Source organism: Physella acuta, unplaced genomic scaffold (assembly GCF_028476545.2).
Source record: "Physella acuta isolate Inbredline_101_S28 unplaced genomic scaffold, ASM2847654v3 ptg000616l, whole genome shotgun sequence".
NCBI classification, from domain to species: Eukaryota; Metazoa; Mollusca; class Gastropoda; family Physidae; genus Physella; species Physella acuta.
Window position 1 is genome coordinate 683,830 of NW_026732135.1, and position 20,074 is coordinate 703,903.

Consider the following 20,074-nt stretch of genomic DNA (forward strand, 5'->3'; position numbering starts at 1 on the left):
ATTTTTCTAAGTAATAAGCAAGGCCTACCCCACCTATTCTTGGAACAAACAAAAAGTTATCTTCACCAGTTTGTACACTCGTGTCTGGCAGACAGACTGATGTATGGTGTCTGGCGCCTCGCGAACAATAAAAGACATAAGGCATGTTCTAAGATAGCCGGTGTAAATGTGTGAAAAATGAATAGGGAGTTCCATGTTTCACTTCGTAATAAAAGGATCAGTGTTATCTTCTAGAAGCCTGAAACTTTTGGAAATACATAGCTAAATGGTGTTTCCAGCCAATTAATTAAGCAATAAAAATGATGGAGAGAACAAAGTGTTAGTTATTTTTTGTTAAACATGGGTATCTTGTATTCTTAAAGTTTAAAATAAATTGCAAAATATTATTTTACTTTAATTCCAAAAGCTCAAATGAAATTGACATGTTTAAAGCCAGGCTACCGACCCATCAAACGATCACTTTTATCTAGTTTGTTTGTTCAATAGAACATTGAATTAACTATTTTGGGACTTAGTTTTTTTTTTTTTTAAACCAGCCTGATTTCTACACAGTGGCTTTTGCCGGTAATAGTGTACATTATTATGTGAAAAATGTAGTCACTGCTACCTTAGCAGTGACAACATTTACTTCCTGGTATTGAATTCATGACTACGTGTAGTTTAAACCAGACCCACCTACAGAGTTTCTTCCAGGCATCTCTATATAATTTATATAGAATATATATACTTTTAACAGTGTCCGCCCCCCCCCGAAGAAAGTCTACCGCCCCCCCCCCCCCCGAAAATTTCAAGAGCCCCCCCCCCCCCGGAGAAAAAAGTCTGGAAGAAACACTGCCCACCTATAAGCCTATGAACCTGATAGTAGGCTACACCGTCTTTCCCTCTCCTCTATTTTCTTTCACCCAGCAACGAGAGTATGTGGGTGGGGACTGGGGAAACACAAATTATTCCACAGGGAGATTAGATAATGCAGTGTGTTTTCTGGTTTAAATAAACTTTAACATAGCTGAAGCCGAACTCGATTATTTACATACGTTCTTATTTCTTATCAGCATTTCTGTCCGTATGTCTGTGTGTGTATGTATTTCTGTGAATACGATAAGTTGAGTGCCGCTACAGCTAGGTTGATAAAATTTAATATATACGTATTATAGCTCATGTGTAGTCTTGTATCAACTTTTCAGCGATTTCCATTAACTGGATGTGTGACTTATTCTACTTTTAATTTTTCAAAAGCCTATAACATGAGTACTGTTTCAGATAAATAAATGAATTTTTACATGTTTGTACAAACTCTAACGTACTTCCTTCTTTAAAATTTTAAGAAAATTCCTTTAACTGAAAGTAATTATTTACGCTATTTTCGATTTCTCAAAAAATCGCTTATGAATATACAAAGTACTGATAACATTGCGAACTTTAATACACATATTGTTTGCCATTTACTTAGTGCGATATTCTTTTTTTCTACGAGATTCTATTATATTTTAAAAAGTTTAAGTAATTAAAATGGATTAAAAATCATGTATATTACCCGAGTTGCCATCCCCCGTAGTGTTACGTAAGAATATTCGAGAAAGTTTAGGAAAGATCGATCGTGTAGAGGGGATGGAAACAGACGTTACTGAAATAGGGAAAATAACAAAAAGTGGTATTTCAACGCCAAGGGTAGACAAAGGTTCAGAATATAGTCCAAGTAGAGAACGAGCAGTCAAACCCAAAGGGATCAAAACCTACCTGCTCTTTCTCTACTTTGCACAAGCTATGATAGTGTTTTGCCTTGAAAGCTCTATTTTTGTAGTGCTGATTGGCAGGTGTTTACACGACTGACTTGATGCAGGGACTGATGGGAAGATCACTCCCAGATTATTTTTTTCAGCCACTGATAAGAGTGTGTAAACATTCACCGATCAAGTAGTTTTGACTTGTGATTATCAAGTTTGGGCTAGAGTGTGCTGCGCTAGTCATGACTCATGATGGGCGTTTTCGAATGAAGAAACGGACGCACAGATAAAACACAAGATCGGCATTAGGGTAGAAGCAAAAACAGACAGTAAAGAGAAACTGTTGCATAACTTGTTTTAGACTAAGACTTGTAAATTTAATAATTCTTTACAAAAAATGTGATTAATACATTTTAGTTGTAAGGATGAGTTGATAAAATGATTGATGTTTTAACCAAGGATGAGACAACCCAGTTAGCGGTTATCGTCATACTGGATCTGCCGGCTATAAAAAATGTATTAGACTTAAATGTCTACTCAAAAGAATACTAGACAACCTAGTTTCTTTTTGGCAAACAATCAGTCGACTGCATCAATCAGCCCTACTTGCCACTTGAAGCGTCGTCATTTAAAATGTATCCCACTTTTTTGACACAATCTCTCTCCAGCCCCTAAAAGACATACCTTTATAAAAAGGATTGGTAGAGCGGTCACAGTAAAGTTGCGTTTTGTGGATACTTTCGGAGGGTGTCAGGTATGAGGTTATCTTACTATCTAAACTTCCACAGGTCAAATATAACTATGCATGCAATTACTACTAAAATAAATACATACAGCAAAATACTATATAAAATACCAAAACTAATTCATTGACTTAAATATTAAAAACTTTAGTTATACATATTACTATTTAAAAAAAGTAAATGGATTTGGAGTCCCCTAATAGATGCTACGAAAAAGAACCGTACGTTAGGTAAATCGTCTATATGTCAAGCGATCTCTCAAACTTTGGTCTTTAACTTTTGTTTTAAAGTTTTTATTCGAATTTATCGTGTTAAAAAAACGAATATAAAGTTTGCAAATATAAGTCAGACGAACACATTAGTTATAAGCGTAACACGCAGGTAAAGATAGACAACAGCATACCGGAGAGAACCGGTTCTGTAACGATAATGTAGAAGCCTGCTTCATACTTAAGATTTGGATTTTTTTGTGGTGTAGGCTATAACTTACGATTAGACTTGAACAAGTTCAACTACGTTTCTGTTATCACTTAGTTTAATTCCGTTTTTAGAGTGATAAATGTTGCTTTACTGATAAAAAAAAAACTCATTTAGAGAAGGTATTCAACAACGTCATAGACACATGGATCTGTGGCTTTGTGTTAAAAATGTGAGATATACAAGGAATTTGTGACGAAGAAACTTAGGCATATATCTGATATTGGTTTTTGTGTCTAAAATTCTCACTACATTCCTGGATTTTTAAAAAAGATGGACTAGGTTAAGTTATTAATACAGCTATAATAACAGTTAATGTTTTTTTAAAAATTGGACACGTTTACTATGGGAACAATGTTATAATAACGTTTTATTATATAGTAACGTAAAATTGGACCATATAATATATATTGCAAATAACTAAGTAATTTTACATAATGTTAAATATAAGACTTATTAAAAATGAGAATTTTGCTTTAACCAGTTGTCCAATATTTACTTCTTGTTTTTAATTCTAAAGCATCAAGACGTCCTTTTTGTATTTTCCTTGAACAATAGAAACAAAATAGCTTCATAAAAAGATGAATGGTCAATACACAGAAGTCAATAAAACTGTTTTAAATACTGTTAGTATAAATCCTTTGAATTATTCACCACTTGCTTTTCAAAAGGAAAAAGAACAACGTGATAGTAAAGAGCCTCTAAAAAAGGACATGAAACTGTTGTACAACATTTAATAAATAATGGCTGTGATGTAAATGCTACTAATAAGAATGGAACCAATGCTCTAATGCTGGCCTCAGATAGAGGAAATGAGGAGACGGTAAAGTTATTGCTTACAGCAGGTGGTGATGTTAATGTTGTCGATAATATTGGATGGACTACAATGATCCGTGCTGCTAGTAAAGGGCATGACAAAATTGTACAAGAGTTAATTAATAGTGGAGGCGATGTAAATTCTACTATAGAAAATGGAATTAATTCTTTGATGCAAGCATCGTCTAACGGACATCATGAGACGGTTAAGGTATTGATTACAGCAGGTGGTGATGTTAATGCTGTCGATAATATTGGATGTACTGCAATGATCTGTGCTGCTGCAAATGGACACGACAAAGTTGTCCAACAGTTAATTAATAGTGGTGGTGATGTAAATGCTGTCGATAAAGACGGATGGAATGCATTAATCTTTGCAGCCGCAAATGGGCATGACAAAGTTGTTCAAGAGTTAATTAATAATGGAGGTGCTGTAAATGTTGTTGACAAAAACAGTGAGAGTGCATTACATCTAGCCGCTAAAAATGGACATGAAACTGTTGTACAACTTTTAATAAACAATGGATGTTATGTAAATGCTGCTAATAAAAATGAAACCAATGCTCTAATGCTGGCCTCATGTAGTGGACATGAGGAGATGGTAAAGCTATTGATTATAGCAGGTGGTGATGTTAATGCTGTCGATAATATTGGATGGACTGCAATGACCCGTGCAGCCAGAAATGGGCACGACACAATTGTACAAGAGTTAATTAATAATGGAGGTGATGTAAATGTTGTTGACAAAAACGGAGACAGTGCATTATTTCTAGCCGCTGAAAACGGACATGAAACTGCTGTACTATTGCTAATAAATAGCGGATGTGATGTAAATGCTGCTAATAAGAATGGAACAAATGCTCTAATGCTGACCTCAGATAGAGGACACGAGGAGACGGTTACGCTATTGATTACAGCAGGTGGTGATGTTAATGCTGTCAATAAAGACGGATGGAATGCATTAGTCATTGCAGCCACAAATGGACACGCCAAAATTGTACAAGAGTTAATTAATAGTGGATGTGATGTAAATACTACTATGGAAAGTGGAATTAACTCTTTGATGAAAGCATCGTGTTTCGGACATCATGAGACGGTAAAGCTATTGATTACTGCAGGTGGTGATGTTAATGCTGTCGATAAAGACGGATGGAATGCATTAGTTTTCGCAGCCACAAATGGACACGACAAAATTGTACAAGAGTTAATTAATAGTGACGGTGATGTAAATACTACTTTAGAAAATGGAATTAATTCTTTGATGCTAGCATCGCGTAACGGACATCATAAGACGGTTAAGGTATTGATTACAGCAGGTGGTGATGTTAATGCTGTGGATAAACACGGTCGGAATGCATTAATCTTTACAGCCACAAATGGACATGACAAAGTCGTCCAACAGTTAATTAATAGCGGAAGTGATGTTAATGCTGTTGACAATGATGGAAACTGTGCATTAATTCTAGCCTCTAAAAACGGACACGAAACTGTTGTACATCTTTTAATAAACAACGGATGTGATGTAAATGCTGCTAATAAGAATGGAACCAATGCTCTAATGCTGGCCTCATGTAGTGGACATGAGGAGATGGTAAAACTGTTGCTTACAGCAGGTGGTGATGTTAATGCTGTAGACAAAAGTGGATGGACTGCAATAATCCGTGCAGCCAGAAATGGACACGACAAAATTGTACAAGAGTTAATTAATAGTGGAGGTGATGTAAATACGACTTTAGAAAATGGAATGAATTCTTTGATGCTAGCATCGTGTAACGGACATCATAAGACGGTTAAGCTATTGATTTCAGCAGGTGGTGATGTCAATGCTGTAAGTAAAGACGGATGGAATGCATTAGTCATTGCAGCCGGAAATGGAAACGAAAAAGTTGTACAACAGTTAATTAATAATGGAGGTGATGTAAATGTTGTTTACAAAAACGGAGACAGTGCATTATTTCTAGCCGCTAAAAACGGACATGAAGCTGCTCTACTATTGCTAATAAATAACGGATGTGATGTAAATGCTGCTAATAAGAATGGAACCAATGCTCTAATGCTGGCCTCAGGTAGTGGACATGAGGAGACGGTAAAGTTATTGATTACAGCAGGTGGTGATGTTAATGCTGTAGACACAAGTGGATGGACTGCAATGATCCGTGCTGCCGCAAATGGACACGACAAAGTTGTACAACAGTTAATTAATAATGGAGGTGATGTAAATGTTGTTGACAAAAACGGAGACAGTGCATTATTTCTAGCCGCTAAAAACGAACATGAAACTGTTGTACAATTGATAATAAATAGTGGATGTGATGTAAATGTTGCTAATAAGAATGGAACCAATGCCCTAATCCTGGCCTTAGTTAGAGGACGTGAGGAGACGATAAAGCTATTGATTACAGCAGATGGTGATGTTAATGCTGTCACTAAAGACGGATCCAATGCTTTAATCTTTGCTTCAAAACATGGGCACGACAAAGTTGTAAAACAGCTAATTAGTAGTGGAGTTAATGTAAATGCTGTCGACGAAGACGGATGGAATGCATTAATCTTTGCAGCCACAAATGGGCATGACAAAATTGTACAGCAGTTAATTAATAGCGGAAGTTATGTAAATGCTTCTAATAAGAATGGACCCAATGCTCTAATGCTTGCCTCAGGTAACGGTCATGAGGAGACTGTAAAGCTGTTGCTAACTGCAGGTGATGATATTAATGTTGTCGATAATATTGGATGGACTGCAATGATCTGTGCTGCCGCAAATGGACACGACAAAGTTATCCAACAGTTAATTAATGGTGGAAGCGATGTGAATGCTGTCGACGATGATGGAAACTGTGCATTAATTCTAGCCTCTAAAAACGGACATGAAACTGTAGTACTATTATTAATAAATAGTTGTTGTGATGTAAATGCTGTTAATAAGAATGGTAAAAATGCTCTAATGCTGGCCTCAGGTAGAGGACACGAGGAGACGGTAAAGCTATTGATTACAGCAGGTGGTGATGTTAATGCTGTCCACAATAAAGGGTGGAATGCATTAATGTTTGCTTCTCATGAAGGTCACACCGATATTGTTGAGCATTTAATAAACAATGGAAGTAATGTAAATGCTACTAATAAGAATGGGAAAAATGCTCTAATGCTGGCCTCAGGTAGAGGACACGTGGAGACGGTAAAGTTATTGATTACAGCAGGTGGTGATGTTAATGCTGTAGACACAAGTGGATGGACTGCAATGATCCGTGCTGCCGCAAATGGACACGACAAAGTTGTACAACAGTTAATTAATAATGGAGGTGATGTAAATGTTGTTGACAAAAACGGAGACAGTGCATTATTTCTAGCCGCTAAAAACGAACATGAAACTGTTGTACAATTGATAATAAATAGTGGATGTGATGTAAATGTTGCTAATAAGAATGGAACCAATGCCCTAATCCTGGCCTTAGTTAGAGGACGTGAGGAGACGATAAAGCTATTGATTACAGCAGATGGTGATGTTAATGCTGTCACTAAAGACGGATCCAATGCTTTAATCTTTGCTTCAAAACATGGGCACGACAAAGTTGTAAAACAGCTAATTAGTAGTGGAGTTAATGTAAATGCTGTCGACGAAGACGGATGGAATGCATTAATCTTTGCAGCCACAAATGGGCATGACAAAATTGTACAGCAGTTAATTAATAGCGGAAGTTATGTAAATGCTTCTAATAAGAATGGACCCAATGCTCTAATGCTTGCCTCAGGTAACGGTCATGAGGAGACTGTAAAGCTGTTGCTAACTGCAGGTGATGATATTAATGTTGTCGATAATATTGGATGGACTGCAATGATCTGTGCTGCCGCAAATGGACACGACAAAGTTATCCAACAGTTAATTAATGGTGGAAGCGATGTGAATGCTGTCGACGATGATGGAAACTGTGCATTAATTCTAGCCTCTAAAAACGGACATGAAACTGTAGTACTATTATTAATAAATAGTTGTTGTGATGTAAATGCTGTTAATAAGAATGGTAAAAATGCTCTAATGCTGGCCTCAGGTAGAGGACACGAGGAGACGGTAAAGCTATTGATTACAGCAGGTGGTGATGTTAATGCTGTCCACAATAAAGGGTGGAATGCATTAATGTTTGCTTCTCATGAAGGTCACACCGATATTGTTGAGCATTTAATAAACAATGGAAGTAATGTAAATGCTACTAATAAGAATGGGAAAAATGCTCTAATGCTGACCTCAGGTAGAGGACACGTGGAGACGGTAAAGCTATTGCTTACAGCAGGTTGTGATGTAAATGCTGTAGACATTAATAGATTGAATGCATTAATATTTGCTGTCAAAAATGGGCATGACAAACTTGTTCAACAGTTAATGAATAGTGGAGCTGATATTAATGCTGTCGACAAACTCGGACATAACGCATTAATGTTTGCTGTTAAAAATGGGTTTAATAAAGTTGCAGAACTGTTAATTAAACATGGATGTGACATAAATGTTATTAGTCCAGAAAAAAAAAATATATTTATGATGGCTTCGTATTTTGGGAATACAGAAACGATGGATATGTTAATTAAAAAGGGATTTGATATACATTTTTTGAATACAAATGGATGGAATGCGTTAATGATGGCATCTCAGAATGGGCAAACCGATGCTGTTCAGCTTTTAATAAACAACGGAAGTGATGTCCATGCTGTGAATAAGAATGGAACCAATGCTCTAATGCTGGCCTCAGGTAAGGGACATGAGGAGACGGTTAAGTTGTTGCTTTCGGCAAGTGGTGATTATAATGTGGTCACAAAATCAGGATGGAATGCATTAATGTTTGCTGCTGAATATGGGCACGACAAAGTTGTAGAACAGTTAATTAATAGTGGAGGCAAATTAAATGCTGTTAATAAGAATGGAAAAAATGCTCTAATGCTGGCCTCAGGTAGAGGACATGAGGAGACGGTAAAGCTATTGATTACAGCAGGTAGTGATGTTAATGCTGTCCACAATAAAGGGTGGAATGCATTAATGTTTGCTTCTCATGAAGGTCACACCGATATTGTTGAGCATTTAATAAACAATGGAAGTAATGTAAATGCTACTAATAAGAATGGAGAAAATGCTCTAATGCTGGCCTCAGGTAGAGGACACGAGGAGACGGTAAAGCTATTGCTTACAGAAGGTGGTGATGTAAATGCTGTCGATGAAGATGGATGGAATGCTTTAATCTTTGCTGCTATAGATGGGATGGACAAAGTTGTCCAACAGTTAATTAATAGTGGAGCTGATGTTAATGCTGTCGACATTGAAGGGTGTAATGCATTAATGTTTGCTTCACATGCAGGCCACACCGATATAGTTGAGCATTTAATAAACAATGGAAGTAATGTAAATGCTACTAATAAGAATGGAGAAAATGCTCTAATGCTGGCCTCAGGTAGAGGACACGAGGAGACTGTAAAGCTATTGCTTACAGAAGGTGGTGATGTTAATGATGTCGACGAAGATGGATGGAATGCTTTAATCTTTGCTGCTATAGATGGGATGGACAAAGTTGTACAACAGTTAATTAATAGTGGAGCTGATGTTAATGCTGTCGACATTGAAGGGTGTAATGCATTAATGTTTGCTTCACATGCAGGCCACACCGATATAGTTGAGCATTTAATAAAAAAGGGAATTGATATAAACATTTTGAATACTAATGGATGGAATGCGTTAATGTTGGCTTCTCAGAATGGTCACAACCATGTTGTTGAGCTTTTAATAAACAATGGAAGTTATGTAAATGCTATTAATAAGGATGGATACAATGCTCTAATGCTGGCCTCAGGTAGAGGACATGTGGAGACGGTTAAGCTGTTGCTTTCGGCAGGTGGTGATTATGATGTGGTCGCAAAATCAGGAAGGAATGCATTAATGTTTGCTGCTAAATATGGGCACGACAAAGTTGTGCAACAGTTAATTAATAGCGGAGGCAATGTAAATACTGTTGACAATGACGGAAACAGTGCATTAATAAAAGCCTCTGAAAATGGACATAAACCTGTTGTAGTACTGTTAATAAAGAGTGGCTCTGCTATAAATTCTGCAAATAAGCATGGAAAAAATGCTCTAATGCTGGCCTCAGATAGAGGACATGAGGAGACGGTAAAGCTATTGTTTACAGCAGGTGGTGAAGTTAATGCTGTCGACATTGATGGATGGAACGCATTAATGTTAGCTGCTCAAAATGGGAACGACAAAGTTGTGCAACAGTTAATTAATATTGGAGCTGATGTTAATGCTGTTGACAAAGACGGAAACAGTTCATTAATTATAGCCTCTGAAAACGGACATGAAACTGTTGTAAGCTTGTTATTAAATACTGGCTGTGATGTATATGAGGAGACGGTAGATCTATTTATTACAGCAGGTTATGATGTAAATGCTGTCGACAATGATGGATGGAATGCATTAATGTTTGCTGCTACAAAAGGGCATGATAAAGTTGTTCAACTTTTAATAAACAGTGGAGCTGATATAAATGCTGTTAACAAAGATGGAAATGAAGCATCTACATTAGCCCTTATAAAAGGGAACATCAGCGTTTTCAAGCTTTTAGACTATGCTGCTAACTGTGAAGGACAAGGAAATGAAAACATTGTCGTGCAGTTAATAAATAAGGGGGGAAATGTATATATTTGCAATAACTATGGTCGAAACGCTTTAATGCTTGCTTCTGCTAAAGGACACGAAAACATTATTAAACTTTTAATTGCAGCTGGAAGTGATGTATCTGCTGTTGATATTTATGGAAAAAATGCATTAATGCTAGCCTCTGAAAATGGGCACTACAACGCTGTTCTGCTGTTAATCAACAGTGGATGGGATGTTAATTCTTTTGATACACATGGATTTAATCCATTAATGCTTGCCTCTTTTCATAGGCGTGAAAATGTGTTCAAACTATTTAATAAATTTTCGATGCATTTGGAGCACTATGACTTAAAAATGATTAAACTTTTAAGAATGTGTATAAACATCCTAAATACAAACGACGTTAAATCTCAGGTAAACACAGTAGATTTTCTTTTGAAAATTGCTGAAAACAATCCCAATTTTCTTACAAAAAAAGTTAACTTAATGGAAACTCTTGAAATTATAAAAATACGCGCTGATAAAATACTGCAAAGGAAGATTTCTTGTATATTTTGGAATGTCAACAAATCTTCAATTTCTTTGGATCCATATGCAGGTAGATTTAATTGCGGTTCATTTTTGAATGTATATATTTATTGTATTGTTTTGGTGTACTCAATCATAAAACGAAATACAGCGGTCCGAAGAAATTAGTTTCAAACAAACAACTATATTTTGAAAATATGTAAAACATTAATCATCTGTTTCATTTTATAGCTCTATCGGGTTGATTTTATTTGATATATAGTTTATTGATTTTCTTGTTGTTAAATTTATGTTCTTGCAAAATTAATACCAAATTAGAATACGCTTAATATTTACAAATGATGTCTTTCTAAAGATAAATTTTTAGCACCGTATGTACCAAATGACTGGACTAGAAGTCAAGTATTGATCGGACAAGGCGCCAGTGGAAGTATTTACATCGTAGACAGGGATGATCTTGATACTGATACCAGACTTGCTGTCAAAGAAATCATTTATAAAGAATCAAATATCGTGTGTATATTGATACATTTTTTGCTTAAATATTATTTGCATATTTGCTATTGTAATAAACAAAATGTAAGAAGGTAGGTATTAATTTGAGAATTTAGATTGATGGTAATTTTACAAAAAAACAGTTTTAAAAACAAAATCACACACACACACACACACACACACACACATATATATATATATATATATATATATATATATATATATATATATATATATATATATATATATGTTACTTAAGGGTCTGTAAGTGTGTACGTGTGTACTTCGTCATACGGCTGATACATTTACGTTAATGCACAAAGGTATTTTGCTATGGAGGTGGTTATATTTTTCCTGGTATCCTCAATACACCTCTTCATTTATACACTAATTCTAAACGGTGGAACGGACCCAAATGCATGTAGCCATGATTTTATCTGTGAAGTAACAATTAATTAAAATTGCGGTAAATTTAATATGAATGTATTAAGAGATGACATGTCTTTTTTTCAATTTTGATATCAGTGGCGTAGCTTTCGGAATAATACGCGGTTTAGAAAAAATCCACCCCGTGACATGTATAGTAAAAATGTCTAACATACAGTGTAATACAATAAAAAAGGGCGTGTCCATGTTAATTCATTCCTACTGAAATCCATTCGATATTGATATTTTTTATTGACTGGTCGATAACAGTTCTGCGACAGGCTTACATTTACTTGGTTTTATTTCAAATAGGTTAAAAGTGGTGTGTGTAGGTATGTGTGAGTGTACATGTTTTGTATATATATATATATATATATATATATATATATATATATATATATATATATATATATATATATATATATGAGTGTGTCTGCGTAAATGTGTATTCTGTATTGCAATGCACTGACAACAAAAAACGTAGGTTTATAACAGTAATAATTATAAACAAAAATTGTAGCCGAACGTTTGAGCTATGTGCGAAATTGTGCTTAGAATCATTTTTTTAGCATCTTCTATAAGCTGTATAAAAATGTGGCTTTAAATTTAAGGTACGTCTGTACCATTCTATTGTTATTTATTTATCACGGGGAATAGTACTGAGCATGTATTTCACTTGAGTGTAGAATAATTAGCCCTGTTTTTGCAAGATCACCAGCATTGTCAAACATTTTGTTTAAAAATCTGAGTTCAATGTGCCATAGTCTACATTACTTAAATTTTCCCGGCTCTCAATATCTTCATCAAGATATTTTCTTCTGTTTATTTTCTTTGCTTTCTTTGATATTTCCCATTTGAACCTTTAAAAACCTTATAATTTAATTTAATTGTATTGTAAAAGTAAAACGACAAAGTGCTCGACACTAACTTACAGAAACAAATCTGACAGTAGTAAGAAAATTCTAAACTGTATGAATTTTATCATTGCAGTCAAGGTATTTATCTGAAGTGAATATTTTAATGAAACTACAGCACACAAGAATAACAAATTTTTACGGCTTTGAGATCAAAGAAAATAGAATTTATTTATTTTTCGAATATATGCCACAGGTATTTACATTTTGGAAACAATAAATGCTTAATTTATAATTATTTAAATGTATATTAAGTTTTTGTACTAAAATATATTTTTCTTATTTCGATATCTTATTAAATTAATATGCTATTCATATCTTATTGTATTATATTATGCATCTCTTTTTAAAAATATGTAACTATATTCAATCGGGGTAGCTGAAGTAGAGGTAACATGTTTCACTCACCTCGATATATTAGGAGTATGGTCCCTAAAAGTGCGTCATAGAGCAATTAAAGGTGGGCCCGACAGCTTAGATTGCGAATCTTCTAGAAGAGACAACTCCAAAATCAAACAACTACTGAAAAACAGGCTAAAATTGGAGTACGCATAAATGATGCATAACAAGACACTTACTACTTGAAAGGAAATCCCTTAAACCTTCGAATTAAAAAGCGAAGAAGAAAAACAAATACAAACCCAAAACGTGTGATTAAATATTAAAAACTTGATAATCCCAAGTAATTTGTATAGCGTCACATTGATCAAATTATAGTTATTTGATGCGTTTATTTAAAAATAATATATCTACAACGATCGTTATTTCACAAACTAACTGCATTAAGCTCAATATTTAATTGCCTTTAATTTACACAGGGTTTTGAATATATTTAGATATATTTTACATAATCATCGTCATTAACAACATACACTAATATTATTTCAATACATTGTTTAAGGGGTGCTTATCCGGATATATTGCAAAAAACAACCCGCTCGATGAATCCAAAATATTTCAGTTTACAAAGCAAATACTGGAAGCAGTTTCCTACCTTCACAACTTTAATCCACAGATAATACACAGAGACATTAAAGGTTGAATAAGCATGATTTTATTTATTAAACTGCTTTGAAAATTCTAAATATAGCATACGATTATAATACTTTCAACAAACATATCTGTAAATTACACACACACACACAAACACAAACACACACACACACATATATATATATACATATATATATATATATATATATATATATATATATATATATATATATATATATATATAAATTCTTTTTTTAGGAGCTAACATATTACTAAAAGATGAAAATAATTTGAAGCTAGCGGATTTTGGTTTATCAAAACTTCTGGAGACAACTTCACCAAGATCAGTTGTAGGGACCTCTAACTTCATGGCACCGGAAGTTGTTTGTGGAAATGAAAAAACAGTTTACACTCTAAAGGCTGATATTTGGTGAATATATCTTAATTTTTTTTCGCATGTGATTAGCTGTTTCTTATTCATTTAAAATCAATACATGCGCTTTAACTTAATTGATGATTCAAACAAGCAATTAATGTTTATAAAAACGTTTCACATAATTGTAGTTTAAAGTCGAAACATTTCATTAAGTATTTATAATTAATTTAATCATAAACATGTGTGTTCAATTTATTCAAATACCAATTTAAAATTTAACGTATATATTATATGTTGCTTAAATGTAATAATATTTTATAGGAGTGTTGGGTGTACAGTTGTTGAAATGGCTACAGGGAAACCACCTTTTCCAGGATATTTGGATGCACAAATTGCGTACAGATATAAATGTAGAAAAAGGCCAGTATATCAACTTCCAGAAAGTTCATCTAAATCTATAAAACTTTTATTGGAAAAATTGTTGCACATGAATCCTAAAAAACGACCAACTGCAGATGAGGCACTTGAACGTTTTTTTTAAATGTTCAAAGTGGTATATTTTTTATGATTTTCCTAACTAACTTAAATACACGTATATATATATATATATATATATATATATATATATATATATATATATATATATATATATATATATATATATATATGAATGTATGTGTGTTTTTAGGTTTGTCTGTTTGACTTTCTTGCATCATTACACATTTCATGCGATCGGCACGAAAATTTGGAAACGTGATGAGAATACTTCTGGTGAGTTTCTGCGAAAAGTAATATTTCAAATTCGCAGGGGTTGGCGCCCTGTCAGGGCATAATTTAATTATTTCCTATATACGGTAATTAAATATAATAGTCGATTACCGTTCGAAGCAGTTCTTCCGATCGTAATGACATTTTGGTGAATTGATGAAAACACACCGCGGGGGTTTCTGCAAAAAAAAAAATGTTTAAATTTCTCAAGGGCAATGCTTCGGGGGGGGGGGGGGGGGGGTGCGATTTTTCTCTATATACGGTGTATAAAAATTAAAAGTGTGGTTTGACACCGTTCATCCGAGTGCCATTGGGAGTTGATAATAATATTTCCGATAAAGTTTCTGCGAAAAAAACAATTCTTATTGGCCTCGCCAGGGACGGTGCGATCCAGAGCGGCTATCCTAACACATGGTATCCGTTAATCGGGCGTCTGGAATAGCGGGAAGGGCGGTAAAACTACAACAGACGCAGCCATCTAACGCCCTGGTGATTGCGTGTCCCGAAGCTCCCCGGGCTCCTTGTCAGCACGTTTTTTTTAAAGTCTATATACTAAAGACACGATGGGCAAATTTAATGTTTGATTATCCATCCGGTAAGTGGCAATTATGCGCCGTGGGCTCAACCGTGGCACTATGACGCCTATGTTCGTTTTAAATGGCGCGATAGCCTATGAATATTATGAATTGCTACACTCGCTCAGGAGCTCCGCAGGGTGCTATTTGGCTCTCTAGGCTTTTCCGTGAGCACCATGATCCATACGTTTGTTTATTTAGTGCGATAGAATGTGGATAAAATGTCGTTCACTAAATTGACTTATGCGCGTCTGTAAATCAAGGAGTAATTAAGTAAAGAAAAGCGTGGGTCACTTTAGTACTTTAGTACCTATTGGATACCTTTACTAATATTTGAGAAGAGACCCACGCTTTTCTTTATAGTAATTTAAACAGTAGTGTATAATTTATTTTCTACTTTTTAGTGCATTGGTACATAAAAGCTTGTTATGAATTTTTTTTTTTCAGTACTTTACATGTTTTATTTACTATAGTGTTACATGACTAAAAACCATTGCGCGTCTATTGAACGTGATGGCGCAGCCATTGAACCTTATGGCGCAGCTATTGAATGTGATGTCGCGTGTGGTGTGGTTGGATAGACATGCCTACTAATTCGGTCCAAATTTTAATTAATTCATAAAAAATTAATTAGGCATCCAATTAAGTCAAATTAAGTTTCAGATTGCATTGTCTTCATGTCTTGACCCACGTGCAAACTGTGAATCGTATCGGTCAAGTAGAACTGTCCGAATTTTCACTCCTGCGTTTCGATCTAGACTGACGACAGACAGACTGACGACTGACGACATACTAACGAGGAAGTGAGTTAAATAAAAGCTTGTAAAAAGAGAGTATCTGTCGTTCCAGCAAAACACACACACACAATCAAGGGACGCTACATATTAGGGACGTCCCATATATGTCGCACACATTTTCTTTTTTGAATTGTTTTGTTTCTTTCCCATCATATGTGTATTGCTCCCCACCTTAAGAAGGTATGAAAGAGCTAAGACAGTCAGTGATGTTTACATTAAATAAAACTTAAAACACAGACTAAAATCCACACCTAATTGCATTATATATTCATTTAAACTTATTTGTGTATTGTTATGCTATCACGTTATTCTCTTTAATATTGTATTACATTATCATAAGTATTAATATATTCCGATTTATTAAATAAATAATAAAAGAAAATAATATGATTATTTTATTATCCTAGGATCCATAAATGTTCTTTAAGTTGTACAACTTATAAAACTTTATAAACTGTTAACATTTCAACTCTTAATTTACAGAATAAAATTTTAAGATTATTATAGTATTCATTAGTATTTTTACTTTTTGTGTGAAACTTGTAGGTTATCTATGTCGTCAAAATGGACTATAGATATAGAGCACTATTAATAACTCGGAAGCCAGGCGTTCTATGGGCTAAAGCATAATACATACGCAGCGTCATCATCATCACAGTAGTCGCAAAACCTCAAAGAAAAGTCCCGATTTAGAACTTCCGGGCAAATGACTGTGTTAAAGGAAATCCCGTCCAACACTGCAATTAAGAAAGAAGCAGAAAAAAAGGAGCTCGACTTCCCCCCCCCCCCCCCCCCCCCCGTCTTTCGGCTAGAAAACGTTTTATGGTACAATTTGTTGCGTTAAGTCATGCGAAACAGATCAGTAGGTTCGTAACTGTTATTTTCACATAGTAATGGATAGTCAGAAATAAGGCAGATAATGCATATTATCTACTCGGTTAAAAATATATATATATAACCTCCCTTATCGATCCGAAAAAATCTAAGGAAATAAATAAAACCGGCAATTTACGAAATGACAATTTCATCATTTTACCAAGACAATATATGCCAACTTAAATTACTAATTATGTTAATGATAGTTAAATGAAATGTGTTGTTTAAATGTTTTGTTAAACTCAAGTAATCTTAAACTTAACATTGTAACGAGTTTGAGCACATGCATAAATCTCCATGATAAATAGAAATGAGCCACATAACATTTTATTTATTGTCTGTTGAAAAACGTTTTAAATTACAAACGATCACAGGCGAGATTTGTATCAATAGTAATTCAGTGTTTTCAATGGGAATTGCCTCGTTATCAAATGTAATCAATATTATTTATTTTGTTATAAAATATATGTATAAAACTTACTCTGGTTTATAATACTATCATTTACGATCATTCAGTTTTGCATTAGACCATTTTTCTTATTCACTACTCTTTATTTTTACTAGTTCGAGTAAAATAAATCGTTGTGCACAACACGTTAGTTGTATTGGGAAAATAGTCCCTGGCTGCCATTTTGTTAGTAGCCCCAACTCCATGCATTATTGTGAGTCTATTAATAAAACTATAATTATATTTCGCTTTGAAAGTGATACAATGTAAGTACTTATTAGTTTTGACGATTAACGACACTAAGAACTATTCGTTTTTTTCTTCGTGAAGTCGATACTACATTGTGGTTGGGTGAAAATTATTAAGGAATCAACCTCAAACTTAAAACGGCATCGGCCGAGTTTATTTAGAGGGATTCGATAACCATTTTTAAAGATGTTTATATGTTTTTGTACATTCGTTTTCTAAAAAGCCTTAATCTTTTAATAATTTAACATTTAACAATGAAACTAACAAAAATTTGAAAGATATATATTTTAAAAGCTTTTATCTAAAATTATAAAATGCAGAGAAACGTGAGGTTATTTTCAAATTTTAGAGTAAATATATAATTTTTGTTATAAAATGGATTGTAAATGCACCTTTAAAGAGGACCGATAAAAGGCTTTTTAGTGTAACTTTTATTTTGTCTGTAAATACCATAGTGTTAATGTGTTAAATTGTCGCGTTTGGTCGCATTAGTAAAAAAAAAACGTCTTACTAAATAGCAATTTAACGTTTATTTGTTACATAAATTAAAAATCCATCTTTTTGTGTTACCACAAAAAAATATTCGTCAATTTTCCATTGTCTGTTTGTATCTGCCCCCATCAACACAGCAGTAATTTACAGTTTGGACCGTGACGAACCAACAGGTAAGACACTGGTCGATGTATTTCACGCATTGTAGCCTGGCTCTGTATTTAACTAGCTGATACCAGTTCTGTCAGCGTTATTTCAATTCCATTATTATCCTGTGCTATGAGTTGTTTTCGTGTGTATTTTATTTTATATATAGTATGCAGTGGCGTAGCGAGGTCGATTGTCACCCGGTGCGGCACTTAATGGTGTCACCCCCCCCCCCAGAGGCGTAACGACACTTCCCGGGGACAAACTTTCAAATTTTCGATTTGCCCGCCCACTCAAACTTTCAATTTGCACCCCCTCAAGTTTTTCTATATATATTTTGCCTTGGTGTCACCCCCCTAAATGGTGTCACCCGGTGCGGTCCGCACCCCCCGCCCCCCCCCCTCGCTACGCCCCTGATAGTATGGCATAGCGCAGGTCTAATAAAAGTGTACATTTTGTGTTATACAATGGTGAATTTCATTTTACAGAAAGCGGACTTTATGAAAGGATTTATTTTTTCATTCATAAGGAATAGATAGCTGTGTTGTAGAAATTAAAAAAATGAATTTGTGATTTGTTCTACTATTAAAAATACCAGTTTAAAATTATCTAAGAGTTTTATGTTAAGTTTTTTATGTATAGTATTATAGTGTAGTCACGGCAACTGGCATACATTTTAAGCCTAATAGCAAAAAAAAATCTTAAGCGAAAATACTTATTTTTGACATATTAGTTTACACTTTATTTAGTTTTCTTCTACTTCGTTCTTTATTGTAATGTTGAAAGGGCTCCAACACAATATTTTATGTCAATATTTTATGCGCCATATACGCTGCTGACTACAATGTCATCCTTCTTTGCTTTTTTAATTTACCCCGTAGTCTGTGTCCATTCAAGAACAAACTATAAGATATCAGTTGTTTGATTTGGAGTTGTCTCACTTAGATGGGTTGCTGTCCTCAGGTATCCAGCCTCATCTGCCGGGGATCTCTGGACATTTCGGTTTAGCAATTCAGTAATTTTTATATTTATGTAACACTCACTCAATGAGGATGCTTTTTACCCACTGATGTGCTGTGTTTAAGAGGGCTGACCCTGAGATTTAGTACACACTGAAACGACGCTGTTGTCAACTACTGGCTTTATTGACATTACATCAAGCCATAAACGGCGATGTAGAACAACAGTAGAAAACCGTGAAGAAAACAGTAGATCACAGCAAAACAAGAACCAAAGAAGACGACGACTGTAGCCCTTCATTATGTCTACCTATAGACAACGTCACCCTCCGTGTCCACAGCAGCCTTAGGTCTGATTGACACGGTCCCAGGCACGAAATAACCATAATCCCATGTCACAAGACATGAAACACAGGTAAGCATCGCTCAAAGAAGAGCATGCAAAAAACAACATCAATAGTTGCGGTCCCACAGGGGCAGTAACCCGATAAGTTACAACTTTTTTATTTACCCCCCCCCCCCCCCATCGGCTGGTAACAATTATATGTGTTACATCTAAATGTGCAAACCTCTTAAGTTGGAAAATATAGAATTTAGTCCAACTACCTGGAACAGTACTCACTTTATAGTATAGACA

The 20,074-nt window shown here is 34.7% G+C and overlaps 3 protein-coding genes across 3 annotated transcripts; all 3 read left to right on the plus strand.

The window, feature by feature from the left end:
• Nucleotides 1–3,830: 3,830 nt before the first annotated feature.
• Nucleotides 3,831–6,932, plus strand: LOC131947917 (serine/threonine-protein phosphatase 6 regulatory ankyrin repeat subunit B-like; the record flags this gene model as incomplete). Its single annotated transcript, XM_059309319.1, has 1 exon — nucleotides 3,831–6,932. A coding segment is annotated over exon 1 (3,102 nt), but the record flags the coding sequence as incomplete, so codon positions are not given.
• Nucleotides 6,933–6,991: 59 nt separating this feature from the next.
• LOC131947918 (serine/threonine-protein phosphatase 6 regulatory ankyrin repeat subunit B-like) lies at nucleotides 6,992–10,420 on the plus strand. The gene is made up of 2 exons (XM_059309320.1): nucleotides 6,992–10,374; nucleotides 10,410–10,420. The coding sequence occupies exons 1-2, from the start codon at nucleotides 6,999–7,001 to the stop codon at nucleotides 10,418–10,420; spliced, it is 3,387 nt and encodes a 1,128-aa protein (XP_059165303.1). The 5' UTR covers nucleotides 6,992–6,998.
• On the plus strand, nucleotides 10,418–14,712 carry LOC131947934 (mitogen-activated protein kinase kinase kinase 3). The gene is made up of 6 exons (XM_059309341.1): nucleotides 10,418–10,992; nucleotides 11,278–11,435; nucleotides 12,834–12,953; nucleotides 13,659–13,794; nucleotides 14,009–14,180; nucleotides 14,448–14,712. Exons 1-6 carry the CDS (start codon nucleotides 10,467–10,469, stop codon nucleotides 14,665–14,667), a joined length of 1,332 nt encoding a protein of 443 aa, XP_059165324.1. The 5' UTR covers nucleotides 10,418–10,466; the 3' UTR covers nucleotides 14,668–14,712.
• Nucleotides 14,713–20,074: the final 5,362 nt, after the last annotated feature.

What these genes read in the sequence shown, in the direction of transcription:
- LOC131947934 (XM_059309341.1), top strand. Translation starts at nt 10,467, where the DNA reads ATGCTTGCTTCTGCTAAAGGACACGAAAACATTATTAAACTTTTAATT. An exon ending in TTTATAAAGAATCAAATATC is followed by an intron (nt 11,436 to 12,833) that starts GTGTGTATATTG and finishes TTATCATTGCAG; the next exon opens with TCAAGGTATTTATCTGAAGT. An exon ending in ACTCTAAAGGCTGATATTTG is followed by an intron (nt 14,181 to 14,447) that starts GTGAATATATCT and finishes AATATTTTATAG; the next exon opens with GAGTGTTGGGTGTACAGTTG.
- LOC131947918 (XM_059309320.1), top strand. Translation starts at nt 6,999, where the DNA reads ATGATCCGTGCTGCCGCAAATGGACACGACAAAGTTGTACAACAGTTA.